The sequence below is a fragment of the Manis pentadactyla genome, chromosome 5, assembly GCF_030020395.1.
Source record: "Manis pentadactyla isolate mManPen7 chromosome 5, mManPen7.hap1, whole genome shotgun sequence".
Classification (NCBI taxonomy): domain Eukaryota; kingdom Metazoa; phylum Chordata; class Mammalia; order Pholidota; family Manidae; genus Manis; species Manis pentadactyla.
Window position 1 is genome coordinate 152,463,398 of NC_080023.1, and position 19,804 is coordinate 152,483,201.

A 19,804-nucleotide genomic window follows, 5' to 3' on the forward strand; every position below is an offset into this window, starting at 1 on the left:
GTTGAGTCAAAAGATGATTCAAGGATGACTCCAGAAAGAGTTTTGGGAAAAATATTTTTGGGGAAGGATTGAATATTAGAGTTGCCTATAGATATCCAAGTAGAGATGTTGAGTAGGCATTTGGATATATGTATGTGACTGGAACTCAGGAGAGGCGGTGGAGATGGCAGTCTGAGTGGCATCCTGTACAGATGGCGTCTGAAGTCACAAGACTGAAAGGGAGAACAAATGAAGTGGAGAACAGACAGAAACAAAGAGAGGGCCTGGTTTGAGCCCTTCAATAATGAAGAAGAGGAGGAACGAGCAAAGAAGAAAAGGAGATAGGAAGCAACTCGGAGAGTGGTTTCCTGGACACCAAGTTTAGAAAGGGTTTCAAGAAGGGAGTGATTCGCTGTGTCAAATAATGCAAATAGGCCAAGCAAGATGAGAACTGAGAAGAGATCATGGGGTTTAGCAAAGTGGAGGTCACTGGTGGCGTTGACAAATGGCAGTTTCAGTGGAGAGGTAGAGAGTGAAAGCCTGACTGAAGAGTGTAAAGGGATGGGAAAGAGCAGGCAGACCTCTCTAGGAGTTTTGCTGTACAGTGAAGCAGAAATGGGAGTGTAGCTGGATGAGAAGTAGTCACCTATTTATTTTTTTATTTTGATATCATTAATGTATAATTATGTGAACATTATGGTTACTAGACTGCCCCCATTATCAAGTTCCCCCCACACACCCCATTACAGTCACTGTCCATCAGCGTAGTAAGATGCTATAGGATCAAGTAGTCACCTATTTTTAATAGAAGAAATTAAAATACGTTGGTATACCAATGACGATAATACAGAGAGTGTGATGGAGAAAATGGGGAGAATGGCTGGGACTATATCTTAGAGAAAATGAGAGACGATAGGATTCCGTCCACAATTGTAAGAATAGCTCTTAGTAGGCAGTTTATACACAGTCAATAGCAGAGAGGCAAGTAGGTGGGTAAAGGAGGTGATGTGAACTTGTGAGTTTATTGAGCCCCTCGATTTTCTTAGTGAAATAGGAAGCAAAGTCAGTAGTCAAGAGTAAGGATGGAGAAGGAAGTGATGGAAGTTTGATGCGAGGAGAAATAGGGCATATTCTTTAGGTTGGTGGACGAGGCCCACAGGGGTATTTGTAACTAAGTTGAGAAGACTGTACAGAGCTACATTTTGCCTTGCGAGATTAGTCCCTCCGGGCGCTCCGTAGTCTGCAGTGCGTTTCCTTGGAGATGGAGACAGGAGGGAAAGCTCCTGGTCTTGCTGGGAAGTTTGAGGGGCCTGGGTTACCGCGCGATCCACGCTGAGACCGGGAAGTTGGAGACGCCGAATAAATAGACATCCGAAGAGATCAGGGCCCCACGGAGTAAACTACTCTTTACCCATTTTCCCCAATGGCGCAGGTCTTTCCGAAGTAGGTAAAACAGGCATCGAGGGTGGTGGAGTGCGCATGCGTGGCCATCCCTCACCCCATCGCCCCCGTGCCCTTGCCGGTCCTCGGCCGGCTGTCTTCCAGCGGCCTTTCGGCCCCTCCCCTCCCCCCGCCCACATTCTCGTAGCCCCGCCTCCCCCCGCGCCCTTCTTTCTGTCGCTCCGCTGATGTTCCCAGTAAACTGCAGGTTGGGGTTCGAGGCCCCACGCCTGTTTCACGTTTGCTGCTTGCAGCACCGGTGGGTTGGAAATGATGTAAGTTCTTTCCCTCTCCAATTCTTTCCAGACCTAGCTACTCTGGGATTCGCTCCACAGTCCACAAATTCCAGATTCTGGTGAGTCTGGGAGAGATAGGGAGGAGATGGGGGCTCTCTGACCCTAAGTGTGCAGTTCACCTGCAGTTAACCCCCACGACCGTGACTGTCCGGGCTGATAGAGTCCGGAGACCTGAATTACAGGCCCAGCCATGTCCCACATTTGTTTTATCCGGGGCTAGCCTCTGAAACTCCGTTTTCTCACCTCTTTATCAGAATGTAAGGTTATATTATGCTGCTCTCTTATTTATCTCTGATTGCTACTCTGGTTTCCTACTGGGGCTTTTCCATGCCTTCTGTTTCTCACAGTTCTTAGCACCTCACAGCCTGGATGTGCTTAGTAAATTCTGGCTGGCTGATAAGAAATGATAGCTAACATTTATGGAGCACTTACCACATGCTTTACAGGTATCATCTCTTGAGATTCTCACACTAACCTTTGGAGGTGGGTATTATAATTAGATCCAGTTTCCTGATGAGAGAGGCTCAGAGAGGTAAAGTCACTTGCTCAAGGTCACATATATCAGTAAGGGGTGAAGTTGGGATTTGAGCCCATCAGGCTAGTGTGATTGATTGTGTTATGTCTGGTAGGATTATGTTACATGGCAACGGCCCAAGGCGAAAACCAACTCATCTACTCTGCTTCCAGTCCTACAAACCAGCCACCTCAAGAAAAGCAAAATGAAGACTTTGCCTAGCATCCAGCCAGGTGGGCAGAGGCACTTGAGGGCTGGTGGGGGAGTTAGGGATGGGATAGAGTGGCTGCTCTTGGTCCTTGGTAACACCAGTTAGTTATATTAGTGTAAACTAACTGCAATAACAGACAATCCCCAGATTTCAAGTATTAAAACAACGCTTATTTCTCATTTATGTCAAAGTATGTTTGTGGGTCTGTTGGGGAGGAGGTAATCTTTTCCATGGTATCATTCAGAGTTCCAGGCTCCTTCAGCCTTGTGGCTCTGACATTTTGTGAGGCCTTGAAGTTCTCTGCTGGATACTTCTGCCTCCAGCCGTCAGAGAGGGTGCAGAGCGAGAGCAAGAATATGGATGGTTTTGTAGGCAGGCATTTTTTTTTTCAGGGTTCAGACTTGAAGTGACCCATATCACTCCCACTCATATTCCAGAAACTGTAACTCAGTCAGTGACCACCCCTAACCACAAGGAAGGTGGGAAATGTAGTCCAGCTATGTGTCCAGGAAGAAAAAAAACAACAGGATTTAGTGAACTCAGGATAATCTTTGCCACATCATTGTCATGCCTTGCAGGGGAATTCTGAGGCCTTGGCTCAGGCAGACATGGGTTCATATCTTGACTCTGCCATTTACTCTTTTGGGGAAGTCATCTCTCTGAGGTTTACTTTTCTCATTTGTAAAATGAGGACACTAATATTTACCTGATGGGGTTATTGTGAGAATTAAATGAGAAGATTTATGTAAAGTACTGTTGCTCCACCTAATCCACCCTGCCAATGTATCTAAAACACCTCATTGATGTAAAGTGATGAGCGCAAGACCTGGCAATAGTGACAGAATTTTTGTCTTTGGCCCTGGACCCTATACAAACAGCATCTACAGGGAAACTCTTGCCCTTTTCTTTCGCTGGGGTGGCAGTGAGGCCTGTAACAGACACAACTAGAGCAAGAACAAGAGCAATTAACATATACCGCGTACTTACGATGTGCCAAATACCATTCTCAGCACTTTACATGTATCATTTCATTTAATCATCCCAACAGCCCTGTGAAGTGAGTGCTGTTGTTATCACCTCCTCTTACAGATGAGGCACAGGGAAGTACAACTCCCCAGGTAGGAGGAGGTAGAGCCAGGCTGTGACACTTGGCATTTTGGCTCCAGGATCCATGATCTTAACCACATGTAAGTGGAGAGAGCATGGGCACTGGAGAAATACGGATTTGTGTTGGGGTCCCAGTTTTCCTTCTTGCCAGTAATTTTGTCCAGGTTATCTGACCAGCCTGTTTCCTTCCCTGTGGAAATGGGCCCAAAGATTCCTGCCTTACATAAGTAAAGCAATCTGCGTAAATAGTAATGAAAAACTACCATTTGCCAAGGACTTATTTTGTGTCAGGTGTCATTCATTCATTCATCATTCATTCAGATATTCATTTAGCAGCAGCCATTTGCTGAGCCTTGTGAAGAAGACCAAGAGATTGGGTTTCTAGTTGCATAGAGTTCATGGTCCTCTTCAGTATGCACAGGAGGATTTACAGGATTGAATTATTCAAGTTGATGTAGATGGTCACGCTAATAAAAAAGGAAGTTCCATGGAGGGGAAAAAAAAAGACGCTAGAATGAATAAGTTAGCTTATCAAGGTCATCGGATATAAGCACACAAAAATCAGTCACATTTTTATGTATTGACAATGATTACATGGAAACCAAAATTAAAAACAATACATTTATAATCACTCCAAAGAAAATGAAATATTTAGATATAAACATAATAAAACAAGTACAGGATCTGTACGCTGAAATATTACATAGTGATGATGAAAGAATCAAAGACCACCTAAATACATGGGGAGACCTGCTGTGTTCATGGAATGGAAGGCTCAACATGGTAAAATGCCAGTTCTTCCCAAGTTGATCTATATATTTAATGTAATTCCTGTGAAAATCCCAGAAACTTTTCTGAAGACAGGTTTATTCTAAAATTTATATAGAAAAGCAAGACTGTAAAATAGATAAGACAATTTCAGAAAAGAAAAATAACATGAGCAGAATCATTTTACCTGATATTAAGGCCTCCTGTATAGCTGTAGTAATCAAGACAGTGTAGTATTGGCAGAGACACATATATCAGTGGAACAGAAATAGAGCCACACAAATACGCCAACTTTTTTTTGACAAAGGTGCAAAAAAAATTCAATGGAGGAAAGAAAACCTTTTCTACAAATGGTGCTGGAACACCTGGACACTGGAGGCAAAAAACTGAACCTCAATTTAAGTCTTACAAATGATAAAAAAATTAACTCAAAATGTAAATGTAAAGTGAAGTCAAAATTAAATGTAAAACTGTACAACTTTTAGAAAAACATAGGAGAGAAAAATCTTTGGGAACAATGGCCAAAAGTCTCAGAATTTACACAGTTTGACCCAAAAAGAAAAATGAAATAAATGGGTAACTTGGACTTCATCAGAATTAAAGACTCTTCTTCTGTGAAAGACTATTAAGAGAAAATATTTGCAAACTACATATCTGACAGAAGACTGCTGTGTAGAATGTATCAAGAACTCTCAAAACTTAACAGAAAAACAATTCAGTTAAAAAATCAGCAAAAGACATGAGACATTTCACTGAAGAGGATATACAGATGGCAAATGAGCACATGAAAAGATGTTCAACATCATTATCCATTAGGGATATGCAAATTAAACCACAATGAGATTGGCACTACACACCTATCAGAATGGCTAAAATGGAAAACTAGTGATAACACCAAATACTGGCAAAGAGGAGAAACTGGGTCATGCAGACATTGCTTGTGGGAATGGAAAAGAATATGGCAGTTTCTAATGAAACTAAACAGGCGAGTTCCATAATGATCCAACAATTGCACTCTGGTGCATTTATTCCAGAGAAACAAAAATTTAGGATTACACAAAAGCCAGTCCATAATGTTTCATAGCAGCCTATTGATAATAACCCAAACTGGAAGCAATCCAGATGTTCCTTAATGGATGAATGGTTAAACGAACTGTGAAACGTTCACCCCATGGGATATTATTCAGTAGTAAAAAGGAAAGAACTACTGATACACTCAGAAACTTGGATGAATCTTCAGAGAATTTTGCTGAGTAAAAAAAAAGCCAATCCTGGAAGTTAACATACTGTATGATTCCATTTATATGAAATTCTGGGAATGACGAAGTTAAAGAAACGGAGTACAGATTAGTGATTGCCAGTGGTTACGATGGTAAGGGGAGGGAAGTAGGTGTGGCTATAAAAGGCAACATGATCCATCCTTGTGGTTATGGAAATGTTATTTATCTTGCCCCTTTTAACATCAATATCCTGGTTGTGATGTTGTACTTAGTTTTGCAAGATGCCTCCACTGGGTTAACTGTACAAAGGATTTCTCTGTATTATTTCTTTAAATTGCATGTAACCTGAACTTATCTCAAAATAGAAAGTTTAATAAAAAAAAGACAAATCAGGACTACTACCACTAATGAAAAGAAATACTCATTACTAAAGTTACACATCTTCCTAAGTGTTCAACTTAGAAATCTTAAAATTTTTATAAACATTTGTATGGGGGATTTTTGGAACTTGGTTAATTAAATTCCCCTAAACCTTTTAAGCCACATTTTAAAATTTAATATACTCGTTTTCATTTTCAAGTAGTTCAAGTGTCTGATTAACAACACCATTGGGTATTTAAATAATTCTTGTATATCTAATAAATAAACTTCTAAATATGGGTATTCTTATGTGCTCTTAGAAGTTTTGGTAATTTATATAACTTAGAGTGTTTTAAACCTTTCAACATAAATCTAAATCAAAATCTTATTTACACATTTTAAGTTATAGCCACAAAGTTAACTTATTAGTCATTCCATCTCTTAATACAATGAAATACAGATATATGCAGATAATTCATAACTTAAACATAAAATTAATTTACATCATTTCAATACTTAATACTAGAAATTTTTGGGGTTAAGTTATTGATTGATTGAAGAAATAATATTTTTCTGAAATGAACTGGGTGGCACCTGGAGCAGGGATTTTGATGGCGCTGAGGCTGCAGCTGTAGCATATGAGATGATTTGGGTGATTTGTCTCATGCTGGCACAGCACAAGCTGAAAAAAGCAGCGATTCTAAGGACATACCTTCCAAATGCCTTATTCTGATCTGAATTATTTTCATATATGACTTATCTGGCAGGGCCACAGCTTTTATAGGTATTTCAGAGACAGCCAGGTGGGAGTTGTGCATGTCTACTGTGCCTTTGGTCCTAATCCCAATTCTCAGGTCACTAGTAATGACAGTAACAACTAGTAACAACATATTTAGCACACAATGTGTATTAAGCACTATTCCAAACCCTTTAGAGTATCTTATTTAGTCTTCATGACAACCTTATGAGGTGAGTATGATGGTGATTCATATTTTACAGATGGGGAAACTGAGGGACAGAGGTCATTTGACTTGCCCAAGGTCACACAGCTAGTACAAGGCAGAACCTGGATTCAAACCCAGGTTTTCTGTCTCATGAGTGTTGTCCTTAACCTCTACCCCATCTAATCTTGCCATGTGCAATGGGGAGTCTCTTGTTGTTGCCCCACTCCCCTCTGTCCATACATATAATCCCTGTGGTGTGTGGAAGTCTCCTGGGCTTCTCCATCCATTATATGGGCCCAGAGCTGTGTCCAGGAGCTTATTAATGGATGTGAATTTCATCCTCTGCCTTACCTGCTACAAGGCTGGGAGTGAGTGGGGCTGGGGCCCGGGCCATCTCTCATGGATGGTGCATTCCCTGGGATCCCTGGCCCACCTGTACCCTCGCTCTCTCTGCCCTTTCCCATGCCCTAGGGTTACATTCCAAGCCCACCATGTTGATGACAAGCCAGCCGAGGAATCCACGAGAACCACACAGAAGGAAGTTGGACCCCGGGAACACACAGGCCCAAATCCGCCTATTGAAGGTACGAGGAGCATTCTCCCACAGGCATCGGGCCAGGCAGTGGGCAGCAGGATGGCCAGCAAATGTGCACTGAGCACTTTGTGAGTACTGGACTCGACACATCTTCTCCTCACTGTAACCCCGCTGGCATGTTTATCACCATCCCATTTCACAGATGGGGAAACTGAGGTGCAGGGAGGTAAATGACTTGCACCAGGTCACACAGCTAGAAAATGCAGTACCAGGGGTCAAAGCTAGTTAAGCAAAGTGTTTCCTGTTGTATTTAAGATTCAGGAAAATAATCAAGATCTCTTTTTATTTCATTGCATTAGGAACACATTCCAGCGGCTTATTCATTTTAACATTTCTAGTAAGTTAACCTTTCATGGGATACAGTGCATCTTGAAGCAGAGATTAGAGGCTTATTATTAAATTTTTTACGTCAACTGATATATACTACAGATGATTAATTTTCTCATCATCTGTTGTTGTTATGGCTTCTATAATGATCTAAACAATGTTTCAAAGTATAATTGACCCTTTAACAACACGAGTTTGAACTGCTTATGTCTACTTATATGTGAATTTTTTTCAATTCTTGAGATTTGCAACAACTTGAAAGGCAGAGGAGTGGCAAGTGTAAAGGCCCTGAGGTCACTGTGGCTGCAGCACATGATGATGAGGAAAGATGGTGGGTGTGGGGGGTAACAGGGAAAACATGGTCCATGATTAGGCTTAGCGTTTTATGCTGCCTAAAACAGGAAGACCCTGGGAGGATTCTGAGTAGAGCAGACCTAGGTTTTCACAGGAGTCCTTGGGCTATTGCTGCTGTGTGAGTTTGAACTGTGGAGACACGGGGGAAAGAGAAGAAGGGAGCTGAAACTACCCAGCTGGTTTGTACTTGGAGACGAACTAGGATCTTGACTGTGCTCCTCAGTTTTAGGACAGTTATTTATTCAATCTACAACTCCTGAGAGAATGCTTACTATGTACCAGGCACCCAGCAGGGTGTTGAGGATGCAGCTATGAACATGGCACTCAGAATTTGTGCTATTATGGAGCACTTCAATGGGGAGACACATAATAAATCAATTAAAGAAACCCAAAGAATACTTTACTCATCAGTTTATTTAGCCCATATTTACAGAGCTCCAGGCACTGTCATATGTGCTGGAGATAAAGCTGTGACGATGCATCCCCTGTCCCTGCCCTCCTGGCTCAGACATTCTAGTGGGGGAGACAGATGAGAAACATGATAACAAGAAAAATACCTGTTATGTTCAGTGGTGGTAAGTCCTAGGAGAAGAATAGATTGGGAAAGAAGCACACATAATTACAAACTGTAACCGTGTAATTACAAATAGGGGCAAGGGTCAGGAAGGAAACAAAGCAGGGTTTCTACACTAGATCTGGTGGTCAGGGAAGATCCATTTCTAGAGCAGAGATCACTAATTCTGCAGTTTATCAGAATCATCTGGGAGTGGGGTGTGTATTGATTATACAGATTCCAGGTACGAGCCCCAGTGATGCTGGCTCAGGGCACTTCTATAATGTGGGGCTAATGATAGTGCCAAGTGAGGTAGTGCACGTGAAATGCTTAGCACAGATTTGGGCACAAATTAAGCACTCCACATGTTTGTACTATTATTACTGTTGAGAGGGATATGGAAGCTGAGGGCTAGGAAAGGATAGTTTTTAGCAAAGGACAGAGAAAGGAGGAAGAGCAAAAGGAGAAAAGAGGAGCATAGGGATGGCAGAGGTGGAGGGTCAGAGCGGCCAAGGGCAGTATCAGCTGCTATTCCCTGAGTGCACACTGAGTGTGCAAGGCACTGCCACTAAGTGGCGTGATTGGGAATATTATCATGCTTATTTTTTACAGAAGTCCTCTGAAGCCAGTATCCGTTTCCTAAACTTTAGAATAAGTACAAGTAAGATTCTGAGAGGCTAACTGAATTGCCCATTCCCTTGGGTGGGAAGTGGCAGAGCTGGGACTTGAACTAATGCTTTTCTAGATCTAACATCCAAGTCTTAATCACTGTGCAGCTCAGCCACATCTTGCAGCTTTAGGCCCACTCAGTTCCCTGTCTCAGTGTAGTTGAAAGACAGACACTGGTAGTCAGAGTCTATTTTCCCAGTCCCAGTGCCATTACTTCTGGCTGTGTGACTTTGGGCAAGTCATTTAACCTGTCTGAGATTCCACCAATCAGTAAAATAGAGTTAATGAACAGAGGGCTGTTGGGGGTGAACTGATACAATGCACCTTGTGCTGAATGAGGCACAATGCCTGATGCATAGTAGGTCCTCAACAACTGTTATTGTTATTCTAATTGTAGAGTTTGTGTACCCGTTGGGGGGCACCTTAGGGAAGTCAACCCCTCAGACCCTCATTCTTTCTACAGGGCATTGTATGAAAGACAGTATGCAGCTCAGCTGACTGCTGAAAAATGGTAGCAGTTATCATTCACTCTGCCTCCCTTTGCTTCTCCTCCAGACTTAGCCTGTCATTTCTGTCACCTTAACTACCTGGGGTGTTTTCTATTACTGTTTTATTTTTCATTGATTCTAAGAAACCACTGATAATAAGACACACCTTTGTTTTATTATCCACTAATAAAATATTTGTCAATTAGATTGTGACATGCCACCATTCGTAAGTTGCATCCCCATCTCAGAGATGTAAAATTATGGGAAAATGGGCGTTTCAGAATGGATGTCATATTTCGAGGTGCTCTGGCCCGCAGACAATGGGGTCGCATTTACCAGTGGAGGCCACAAGGGGGCGAGTGTGCGGCGGGAGGGGAGTGGTCCCTGGGCTCCCTGGGCTCTTTAGGCTAAGCCACCCACGGCTTCACCGCCTATCGCCTTCCCTCTCCCCGCAGACGTTGCTCAGGAACCGGCAAGCCTCACTCCAGGAGCTCTGCAACCATCAGGACGTCCTCATCAGGCTCAACCAGGAGCTGATCAAGACCATCCAGGACGCAGAGGACAGCTCGGTGCTACAAGTGCGCGCTATGCTGCAGCAGCAGGACGTCCTCGCGGTGAGGCCCCACCGAGGCCCCGCAGCCCCCTAGCCCCTGCGCCTAGGCCCTGCCCACGGCACCGCCCTTCTGAGCGCTCGGGCGCCCTCTCCTGTCCTCTCCTTGCCTCTCACAGCCAAGAGAGGTTGCACAAGCTGCTTCCTCCATCTGGAAGGAACATCTCTCACGCTTAGCCCCCGCTACCTGGAATCAGACCTAGATGGGAGGCTCATCGAAACGCCCACGCATATGAGCTTGGAGACTTTGAGTTAACCTCTGAGCTCTAAAATAGGGCACACTAGCACACACCTCAAAGGGAGACTGTACTTGGTACACAGTAAGTGTGCAGGATAAAGTAGCTGCGACTGGCACCACCATCAGCAAATACTTACATGGTGTAATACTAAGTGCTTTGTATATTTTCATATAATCCTTACAACCTGTGGGGTGGGCATTATTGCTATCTTTGTTTTGCATACGAAAAAATGGAAACACAAAAAGGCTGGACAGCTTGCTTAAAGTGACCCTCAAGGTCACCTAGATAGCAAGTCAAAGCTGGGGTTTGAACCCTGGCAGTTTGGCACCAGGATCGGTGTTCCTTCCACCAGGCTGTGAGTACCAGCCTCCTTTAGTGGTGGTACTTAGTGTCTGTGGGTGGAGTGACTTTGCAAAGAACCCAGGGAGCATTCTCTGCCTCTTCTAGGAGACACTTGGTGAAACTACGGTGAGAGGGAGGAAAGTTCACAGGGGACCCAGGAGTGCAGCGTGGAGAAGAGTCAGAAAAATGGTTTAATGGAGAAGTTAATTCCCCCTGACTGCAGTCTTCCCAGGGAGAAGAGGGTCTGAGCTCATCTGGAGCCTGTGAGGTGAAGAGAAAATTAAGCCTTAGGGACTTAATTAGTCTGCTCGGGCTGCCATAGCAAAATATACTGCCTACCTGGTGACTTAAACAACAGAAATTAATTTTCTTGTAGTTCTGGAGGTTGGAAGTCCAAGATCGAAGTGCCAGCAGGGTTGAGGACTGATGAGTCGTCTCTCCTTAAGGGGCAGACAGCTGCCTTCTTGCTGGGTCCTCATGTGGCCTTTCCTCTGTGCTCACGTGGAGAGAGAGGTCTCTGGCATCTCGTTCCCTTCATCTAAGGTCACTAGTTCCAGCAGGTTAGGGCCCCACTGCTTTGGCCTCACAACCATTATTACCTCCCTAAAACCCCTGCCTCCCAATACAGTTACGTTGGGGGCTAGGGCTCCAACATACGAATTTTGGGGGGGGGTACATAATTCGGTTTATAGCAGAAGCCAAGGGCATACCGAGTTATTTGGCCCAGGGAAACTTAGAATATTCTCCAAATTTTTTATGATACTGATAACTTTTTTGTTTATCCTGAGTGCTTCCTGTTGGTCCCTGGGAAACAGTGATCAGTGGACACTCACCCACATCAAGCTCATTCAAATGGGTTCACAGGCAGTTAGAAAGCCTTTTGTGTGTACTGTGGTGGAGATGAGGGACATGTAGGCTTAGAGAGGCCCTCTAACCCAGACATGGGAGGAGCAAGAGGGCCTTCCCAGAGAACGTGATGCCTGGGCTGAAACCTGCAGAAGTAGATGTTAATGGTAGAGAGCAGGCGAGGGTTCCAGGTAGAGGTAGTGGGTACACAAGGCCTGGGGTGAGAGGAGCATAGCTGGCTCAAGGAGCCACATGTTGCTTAGTGTGGCTGGACAATAAGCTGTGAGGAAGGGGTCCAATAGAGAGGAGATTGGCCCAGACCAGACTGAAGAGGGCCTTGTCAGCCCAGGTGAGGAGTTTGGAACTTATTTACAGGGCAGAGGGAAGCCACTGGAGGGTTTTAAAAAGGAGAGGAATGAGGTGAGCTGTCTTTAAAAGATCATTCTGACTGCTGTGTGGAGAACAGATCAAAGCAGGACCACTTAGGAGTAGCTGTTATAATATTTCAGGTAGGAGATGATGGAACTTGAAGATGGTGGCAGTGGGATGGGAAGAGGACTTGGCTAAGAAGGCTGTTTAGTGGGTATCCATACCACTGGGTAACGTTTCAGATGAGAGAGGGGAGTAGGCATGGATGCCTGGGTTTAGGCCCCTGGGTCTGGGTGTATGGTAGGGCCTCGGCAGAGGTGGGTAGTAGGAAAGGGGAAAGTTTGGAGAGGGTAGGGCAGTAGGTTTTCCAGCATCTGGTCAGGTTGCTGGGCCTGGGAATGGGTTTGGGTTTGGGCTTGGGTTTGGGGACTCCTCTGAGGAAGTGCTGAGTCCCCTGAGGGCCAGCAGTACCCGCAGAGCTGGGGGTGAGCTGACCCCACTGCTCCCACAGACCATCATCGACATCTTGGAGCACTCGAGCAAGGACAGGCTGCAGCAGTTGAATTGTGAACTTCAGGAGTGGGAGGAGAAGGAGGAATCCAAACTGAGCTGTAAGAATCCCTAGAGCCCACTCCCTGATCCTTTGCCCCCTCAGCAGGAGGTCAGCCATGGGGCATTCACCCTGTGCTGACCTTCCAGAAACCAGCAGGCCTGTCAGTGCTCTCTTAGGCAGACAGAATCACTAAGATGCAGAGCTAATAGCTTATTTACTGAGCACTTAGCTCTTCCAGGTCCCGCACGTCGTTCTTATGGGCACAGTCTCGCTCATTACAACCACTCGTCAGGTAGGGACTACTCTCCCGTTTTACAGGTGAGGTAACTGAAGCTACGGGACATGAAGGAGCCTGCCTCAGGTCATACAGCTCGGAGCAGAATCCAGTCCTAGCCTGTGTCTCTTTCCTGCCGAGGTCTCTCTGGGAGTCAGTGGCTGGGCCACATCCCATGTCTCCCACTGAGCCTGTGGTTTCCTTCCTCTGAGCAGAGAAGTCTTCTGAGGAGAGGGGTGGTGTGTCAGGCAGCCTCGCACACCGGGGATCCCCTCATGGAGGACTACAGGGTGGACTTTGTCTTCATCCTGCCGTAGTCAGTTCTGGGGAGCCAATGTCACCCCATCTCCCTGGGCTTGCTGCCTTGGGCGTGTGTGCATGAGGAGATTGCCATCCAGAGAGGGCGGGTCTTGTCGAGGGTCGTGTAGTAAGCAGGTGGCAGACCTGGAACTAGTCTATGGATCTTGCCCCAGTTTAGTTTCTATTTCTTATCCAGTTTTGCCTCTTCTCCTCTGGGAGTAAACGATTCTCTAGGGCTTAACTTTTCACCACCTCCCAGCATTGTGTGAGCTAGCTTCAGCGCAGACCTCAGTCCATTGACCAAGGAAAGCTTTGCCTCCCAGATCTCTTGGGAGGGGTCCTTGATGGAGGCTCCTCCCTCCTGTCCCCCCTGACCTTCAGACCTGCAGCAGCAGGTGGAGCAGCTGAATGCCAAAATCGAGAAGACCCAAGAGGAAGTGAGATTTCTGAGCACTTATATGGACCATGAGTATCCTGTCAAGTCGGTCCAGATTGCCAACCTTTTACGCCAGCTGCAGCAGATAAAGGACAACCAGCAGGTAGGTGAGCCCCTGGCTCTGTCCCACTGGACCATGTAGGAGGCAGGGCTGGTGGCTGACACCCTCTTGCTGGTCCCCAGGATGAGTTGGACGACCTTAACAAGATGCGCAAAATGGTCCTGGGGTCTTTGTCTGAACAGATCCATAAGAAGAAGAAAAACCTTCTGAGGTGTCTGGTGATGGTGAGTAGCCAGCTGCTGCGGTGGGCTCCCAGGTCCTGCCCTCAGCCCTGTTTCTTCCCATCCTCTTCCTCTAGGACCCTGTACCCCCACCAGTGTCTACCATGCACTGCTGCCCAGCAAGTGGCACTTGGGGGCCAGACCTTTCCTTCCTCCACAGAAAACCCAGTATCCTCATCAGGAGGCTCTTCTCCAGAAGACCCGGGATAGCCAGGAGATGCTGAAATGCATGGGCAAGTTGAGAGACGTGAGTGGGCAAGGAAGGTGATGGTCCCCCTGTGAGTGAGCAGGAGGGCGGGTGGCCCCCAGGGCCTGTGGGCATCAGGCTTGCCCTGATCCGGTGCTCAGAAGGCCTCTGGCTCCGGTGTTGGCCTTCAGCCTTCCCAGGGCCATTACTGTCACTCGTCACTCCTCCGAGGAGACTGATGCTGGCCTGGGCCTTGCCTCGCTGACCAGCATTACTGGTCATGACCCATTCACACCATCACCAGGCATCACCCACTCAGCCATCATTGTACTGTCATTACCTCCCCTTAGCAGCTTCGCCCCTTAATTCTTGTTAGTGACCATCATTCATTATGAGTGTTAGTGAACTTCACCACCCACCTCTCACATTAATTTTCATTATCTTGTACCTTCATCAGTTAGTGGTGTGAGCGGCCTTCACCATCTCCGCTAGCCCCCATTAATTCCCATCAGGCACTGCCCCCACCTCCCCTTACCACCTGTGTCCACTCTCTATGGTCCCCTCACCTCTTTCAGGGCCATCAGATAGTGTCACTGACGTGAGCCAGCCCTGCTCCACGTGGAAAGGCCCCCCACTGGATTCCAGGAAGTCCCACTGACAAAGGCCAGGCTATTTCCCTGGATGTCTCCACTCCTTGTCCATTTTGCCCTTGTCTCCTGTTGGTTGGGGGACACTGGGCTTCTCACTCTCTCCTGTCGTGCCTCTTCTTGCAGTTTATCAAGCTTTTCCAGGAGGAAATACCCGTGTTGGAGGCCGAGGTGGAACAGCTGCAAGTCCAGATCCAGGAACCCCGAGAGGTTGTATTTGCAGATGTTCTGCTTCGGAGACCCAAGTATGTGATCTTCTTGCAGCTGCTTCTGAAGCTGGCTGTTCTGGGCTCCCAGAGGCGCTCTGCTCTCGGGGAAGCAGCCTGCTGTGAAAGGCAGGATGCTGTACAGGGAGGAGGATTCCTGGGTCTTGCCTTGGCTCTGCCACTGACCATGGGCAGATGTGACCTTTTCCAGCTCTGGGCATTAGTGTCCCATCTCTACACAGCAGGCTGAGTTAGGTAATCTCTGTAGACCCTTCCAGTGCCCACATTCTATGTTTACACTCGCAGGGCCTGGTGGGTGCACCGCTAAGCTCCTGAGTTGTTCAAGAAGGAGTTGAGGGGGGTCATTGGCTCCAAGGAAGAATGGCCTGGAAGACACACTGCAGAGAGGGAAGGATGCCCTCTTTACTTGGTAGACTTCCGAGCCCCAAAGGAAAGACTTCCTGCCTTCCAAAACCAGTTCTCTGGCTGCTCTCCATTGGATCAGGTCCTCTGTGGCTGAGCCTGGGGAATCCCACGAGGCAGGGCTCTCTGTGATGGCATGCAGGAACCTGGGGTTTTGTGAGCCATGTAGGGCAGATCCCAGCATTTGGGAATTATTTGCTTTTTCTTCTTTGTAGTGTCTGTGTCTGTTGCCGCCTCTACCTCCTCCTATTCCTTTTTTTATTTTCCTTAAAAAATGCTATCAGACTTGTGAAGTGCCAGGCACTGGGAGTGTAACAGTCCTTGGCCCTGCCACCATGGAGCCAAGGAAGGGACCTGGCATTAATCAATAAGAAGCTGCAAGTGTCCAGTTGCAGCTGAGTCAAGAGCCATGGAAGGAGAGGCATGTGGGTCTGGGAGACTGTGTCCCAACAGTGAGGAGTATGGGGCAGGCAAGGATGGTTTCCCTGAGGAGGCGACATTTGACCTGTGGTCTGAAGGATGTGCAGAAGTTCCCTGGGGGGCTGTAGGGGGTGTGGAAGGAAGGGCGTTATCAGGTGATAGTACCGGGGTCTTTGGGGGATACCATAAATAGGTGCTCAGTGTCCCTATCTGAGCTCTGAACACATTCACATTGAAATAAGACTCAAAGTGGTCAGGCAGACATGGGCCAGATTATCACTTTAATTCTGAGAAAGTTGGTTCTAGAGGATGGGGCTTATATCTCCAGACATGCTGGCTTCTGAATACTGAAGCCAGATTTCAGCCCATTGAGCTATCTGGTAGCTCCCTTGGAGCAGAGGAGAGTGTAGTCCCTGTGGACTGTTTTTAGCTGAAAGAGAATGGAGGGGCTCCCTTGCCCCCCATTCCTCCCTCAGACTCACCGTTGAGGGAGGCACTGTTCCGCCTTTCCGGGACAGAGCAAGTAAAGGGGCAAATATGCTCCTTGATGCCCTTCCACGGGAGGGAAACACCAGGAGTGGGAAGAAGCTCTCCCCTCTCACAGAGTGGGAATGGCGCACTAGAAGTAGACGTCCAACTGGAGTCACCCGGAGATCTTGTTAACAAGCAGATTCCGAGCCTGTAGGAGTGGGCTCCACAGTGTTTCTAAGAGGCTGCTGGGTAGTGGTGACACTGCTGGTCAGTGGGCCACATGTTGAGCAGTGAGGCTGTAAAGAATCTGTGGCAGGAGGGAACTCTGTGTTTATGTGGAGCTGAGTGAGGCCAGTGAGGCCGGAGTGCAGTGACGGGGAGAGCGACAGGGAAGGAGCAGGGGCGCCCAGTCCTTAGGGACCTCCATGCGGTGCCCTGTAGGTCAATGTGCGGATATTGTATCTGATCTAGAGGGGAAGAATTTTTAAGCTGAGTGGTGACGTCAGACTTGTATTTCAAAAAAGTCACTTTGAAAAGAGCATTGGGAAGCGATTGGAGAGGAGCCAGAGTAGATGCTGGGAGTCCACTGGTTGATGGCAGTGGTCCAGGGGGCAGTTGGGAGTGGCTTGCCAGGGTGGGTGGCAGAAGAGAGAGAAGAAAGTGATGGACTGGAGAGGTGATTAAGAAGGTGATCTTGGGGATCTTTGGATGTGGGAACTACAGGACAGGAAGGTGTCAAGAATGACCCCTAGGTTCCTGGCTTTTGTAATAGGGTAAGTGGCAAGGCCAAATCCAGAGATAGGGAAGCCTGAGGATAGGAGTGAAGATGCATTTGTAGCTGCAATCAGCAGTTGAATGTGACATTAGATTTGATTTAGGAGAGGCCTCAGTATGGACCCGGGAGGGAGGCAGTTGAGCATAAGAGCAAAGGCCTCAGAAGACAGGTATTGACTGGAGATGGAAATTTGGGCATTGTCAGTTTAGAGATGATTTTTTTGTTTTTTTTTTAACTATTTAAAACATTTCAAATTTACAGAAAAGTCAAGAGAATATTATGAATTCTGAGTTGTCCATCTGGATTTAGAAGTTATACTTTTGCCATATTGGCTTCGTCTTCCTTTCTTCCCTTTTTTTCGTTCAGAAGTATTATAAATTGCAGAAGTCCTGACATTTCATGCCTAAATATGTGTGCATTACGTGTGCGCTGGTAGGTTATTGAAACCATGAGAGTGGATGGGAAAATTAGGAGAGTGTGCAGAAAGCATGTAATCCTACAGCCTTGTAAGTGTGTGAGTCACTGAGGTGGGGGTTACCGTGCGGATGGAAACCCATTGCTCTCGCTTCCTGTACAGAAAGAATAATGCCTGTCATTTACTGAGCACTGATTCCATGCAGCACAGTCTCATTTGATCCTGCTACCCAACAACTGAGGCTGTAATTAATACCCCCACTTGACAGATGAGGAAACAGGTTCACTTGGGGGTCTGTCATACAGTGAATGCTTGTTAGGTAGATGCCAACCGAAGGAGGGAGGCACAGGGAGGAGTTTGCTTGAGGTGACATGAAGAGCCAGGTTTCCTAACCTGTCATTCTGACTCCAGAGGGAGTGCTCTTGCTAGGGGCTCCAGCATTTCGGAGCTGAGTTCCAGTTCTTCCTTGACCTCAGAAGGGGAACATTAGTTCCGCCAATCCCATTCCTCTTCCATTGTTGATGTGTGTCTTTGTGTGTGCATGTGTATGTGTATGTACACAGTTGGGCTACGAGGTTGCAGGTTGTGTTTTGGGATGGGGCTTCCCCAGTAAGTACCTCAGGTCCTGCTCCCCAACCCTGCAGCTCTGGTGCCCCTGCTGGGCCTCTCGCACCTCGCTTTGCTCTTCCCTACCAGGTGCACCCCAGACATGGACGTCGTCCTCAGCATCCCTGTGGAAGAGCTGCTACCATTCTAGATGGCAGGGCCATGGCCCCCCTCCGTCACTCCTGCTCTGGCCTCGACACCTGGAGCCTTGAACCATCGCCTTCCAAGACCACATCCCCACTCACACCTTGGTCTGCAGTTCCCTCCTCCCTCTCTCCTTTCTGGTTGGTTCTGCTGCTTGGGTTAGATGGGAATTCACAGTCAAGCCTACCATTTCTTTTTGCTAATAAAGCTGGATTTGCATTTGTCCTTTGCTGGTGCCTGGGGGTTCCCAGCTAGACCTTGAGAAGATGTGGTAGGAATAGACTTTGTCTTAAGATAAGGGGTGGGCAGCTGTGCCGACTGCATTTGGGGCTCAAAACTTCTTGAGACTAGTGCTGGAGTGACCTCCCTGTCTGGGTCTCCGTGGGCTGTGGCTCTGGTCCGCCCCCTCCCGGGTGCAGTGGGAGCCCAGTTGCCCTACTGATCTGTGCCCAGGCAGGTTGAGGCCAGTGCCAGGTTGGAGGGGAGACTCCTTGAGTTTATATACCTGGGAACTTGTGGGTCCTTCATTGCTGATGGCCATTTGTCTTCTTGTCCAGCCGTCTGTCTCTCCACTGCCTCTACCACACCTGCATATGGATGCGGACACACACTCACACTCAGGTGTATAGCTAGGCACATCCCCCTCTCCCCCCTCCAGTCCTTTTTTGTGGTAGACTCAGAGATGGGCTGGATCCCCTTTAAGCAAGGCCTTGTTGCTTCAGTTACAGGGAGTGCTCTTGGCGGATACCCTTCAGCTGGTTGGACCCTTCAGCGTTTGCCTCATTGCAGAAAGTCACTTCATACAAGGTCACACCCCTTTCCACACAGGATGACTGCTTGATGTCCAAATACCAAAGGCCCAGCCATCGTGGCCTAACTTGGGGTAACTGAAGGGCTCTTTCAGCTCCAGAGCTCCCTGTAGGGTCAGGCGAAACTGTCCCTGGGCCTGCATTGCAGCTTGACCGTCTTCCTCTGCCGGCTCTGCATAGTCTCCTCCCTCCCTCCCTTGTGGACTCGGGCACTCATTCATAAACGTCCCGCACCCTACACTTCATCTCAGAGTTGGCTTCCCTAGGGACTCAGCGCAACTCCCGAGAACCTCTGGCCTCTCCCAGATCCACCCTACTGTCATACAATGAGTCATAAGAAATATGTATTTGGTTATTCACATGACCAAATATATATTTCCCAGATACTTCTGGTCTTCATCCACAGTTCCTGAAAACACTGCAGAGTCTTAAAGGTGAAATGGGTGTCTTGTCAGGTTAACGAGAGACTTTTGGACCCCACCCAAGGGCAGGGGCTGGAGGCTGAATCACCTAACGGTCAATGATTCAGTAAATTACGACTATGCAGTGAAGCCCTCACACAAACCCTCAAGAAGAGCCTATCGCTCTCTCGCATCCTGCTTTGCAGTCAGAGCTATGCCTGGGG

At 47.2% G+C, this 19,804-nt stretch overlaps 1 protein-coding gene across 3 annotated transcripts; it reads left to right on the top strand.

Moving 5' to 3' along the window:
* The first annotated feature begins 682 nt into the window (after positions 1 to 682).
* C5H20orf96 (chromosome 5 C20orf96 homolog) lies at positions 683 to 18,592 on the top strand. 3 transcript variants are annotated; one of them, XM_057502864.1, is made up of 11 exons: positions 683 to 1,422; positions 1,726 to 1,774; positions 2,345 to 2,462; positions 7,311 to 7,423; positions 10,281 to 10,439; positions 12,743 to 12,842; positions 13,740 to 13,897; positions 13,978 to 14,079; positions 14,237 to 14,323; positions 15,037 to 15,155; positions 18,317 to 18,592. In XM_057502864.1, exons 1-11 carry the CDS (start codon positions 1,403 to 1,405, stop codon positions 18,375 to 18,377), a joined length of 1,086 nt encoding a protein of 361 aa, XP_057358847.1. In that variant the 5' UTR covers positions 683 to 1,402; the 3' UTR covers positions 18,378 to 18,592. The 3 variants fall into 3 exon arrangements, with proteins under 3 accessions (XP_057358847.1, XP_036780682.2, XP_036780684.2); XM_036924787.2 differs by having other exon boundaries at positions 684 to 1,422; positions 1,732 to 1,774; XM_036924789.2 differs by lacking the exon at positions 1,726 to 1,774 and having other exon boundaries at positions 685 to 1,422.
* The last annotated feature ends 1,212 nt before the right edge of the window (positions 18,593 to 19,804 follow it).

Coding starts and splice junctions, on each gene's coding strand:
- C5H20orf96 (XM_057502864.1), top strand. CDS start 1,403: ATGGCGCAGGTCTTTCCGAA. Junction 1,423..1,725: donor ATGGCGCAGGTCTTTCCGAA/GTAGGTAAAACA, acceptor AATTCTTTCCAG/ACCTAGCTACTCTGGGATTC. Junction 14,080..14,236: donor TTCTGAGGTGTCTGGTGATG/GTGAGTAGCCAG, acceptor CTTCCTCCACAG/AAAACCCAGTATCCTCATCA.